The sequence below is a fragment of the Morus notabilis genome, unplaced genomic scaffold (assembly GCF_000414095.1).
Source record: "Morus notabilis unplaced genomic scaffold, ASM41409v2 C11478585, whole genome shotgun sequence".
NCBI lineage: Eukaryota > Viridiplantae > Streptophyta > Magnoliopsida > Rosales > Moraceae > Morus > Morus notabilis.
The window spans coordinates 1,655-3,135 of NW_010387590.1; the positions used below are offsets into that span (position 1 = coordinate 1,655).

General features: G+C 39.5%; 1 protein-coding gene across 1 annotated transcript; it reads left to right on the forward strand.

Annotated features, from left to right (window-relative positions):
* The first annotated feature begins 218 nt into the window (after positions 1–218).
* On the forward strand, positions 219–1,436 carry LOC21384037 (E3 ubiquitin-protein ligase ATL42). Its single transcript, XM_010114930.1, has one exon. It carries the CDS (start codon positions 219–221, stop codon positions 1,434–1,436), a length of 1,218 nt encoding a protein of 405 aa, XP_010113232.1.
* The last annotated feature ends 45 nt before the right edge of the window (positions 1,437–1,481 follow it).

The window sequence follows — 1,481 nt, forward strand, 5'->3', positions numbered from 1 at the left end:
GCTAAGCAACCGTTAAAATAATATGAAACACCCCTTTTCTGCAGAAACACACTTTTCTGCAGAAACACAAAAGGGGCCATATTGCATATAAATAAGATCCTATACTACTCCATTCCAAAATGCAAGTTTTTTAAACAAACATATGTGCAAACCTTTTTGTCCTAAAACAAATCTTTTCCATTGGTGCTTATAATAATTCTTGTTATTATTTTTTCCCCATGAATCAGTTAATTGTGGTCATTTTCCATCTCAGTTTGGTTCTGCTTCATGTCGAAGCAGACACGACAAACCAGTCGGAGCATTCTTCGTCGGAAAATCCAACTCTTCAACCAAGCCTTGCTGTTGTTATAGGATTGCTGGGTGTTATGTCTGTGATAACTTTTCTTCTACTTGTATATGTAAAATTCTGCAATACAACTACAGAGTCTGCGGGTACAAATCCGCCGCAGAATAATATAGGACTAATTAGCTCAAGCAATAGATTTTCAGGCATAGACAAGACAGTGGTTGAGTCACTTCCTTTCTTCAGATTCTCATCCCTTAAGGGCTCAAAGGAAGGCCTGGAATGTGTAGTCTGTCTATCGAAATTCGAAGATGTCGAAGTTCTTCGATTGCTGCCAAATTGCAAACACGCCTTTCACGTGAACTGCATTGATAATTGGCTTGAGAAGCACTCGAGCTGTCCTCTTTGCAGGCAAAAAGTGAGCTCTGAGGATTTGAAACTCATCACTTACTCAAATAGTATGAGATTCTTATCGAACAAACAATCAGAGCTGAGAGAAGACTCAAACAACATGGAGTTATTTGTCGAGAGAGAAGAAAGCCATGGAGGGTCATCAAGATTCAGCATAGGAAGCAGCTTTAGGACGATTCATGAAAAGGGTCATCATAAAGAAGAGGAATTGTTAATCCAACAAGAAACCGAAGCAGATCAGAAAGTTTTCCATAAGCACAACCACAAGATAACTGTATCAGACTTCCTCTTCAACAGCAGGTGGAGCAATTTGAGTTCTTCTGACCTCATATTCTTGAACTCCGAGATGCTCAACGACATGTCAAGCAGTCGATTCTCTTCGACGGATTGGAACAAGGACATGTCGTCTACTGGAAAAGTGGAAGAGAATGAGGAAATCATGGAGGTCAAGAAAGAAGTGGAGTTCAGAAAATCGTTTCAGAGCAAGGTTGGAGTAACAAGTACTTCAGCTTCAAGCTCTATGTTGAATTCCGGTGAGAAAAGATCAGTCTCGGAAATCACTTCTCTTTCAAGATATCGCGATTTCGGAGTGAAGAACAGAATCACAGAGTCTTGTTCTGTGTTTGAAAATAATGTGAAAGAGGAAAGAACCAGAAAGATTTGGTTGCCTATTGCAAGAAGAACAGTCCAACGGTTTGCCAACAAAGAGAAAAGCTCAAAACGACAGTCGTTGGATGTATGACAGTAATTCATAATTGTTAGCATGGGATTTGAGCTTTTTTTTTTT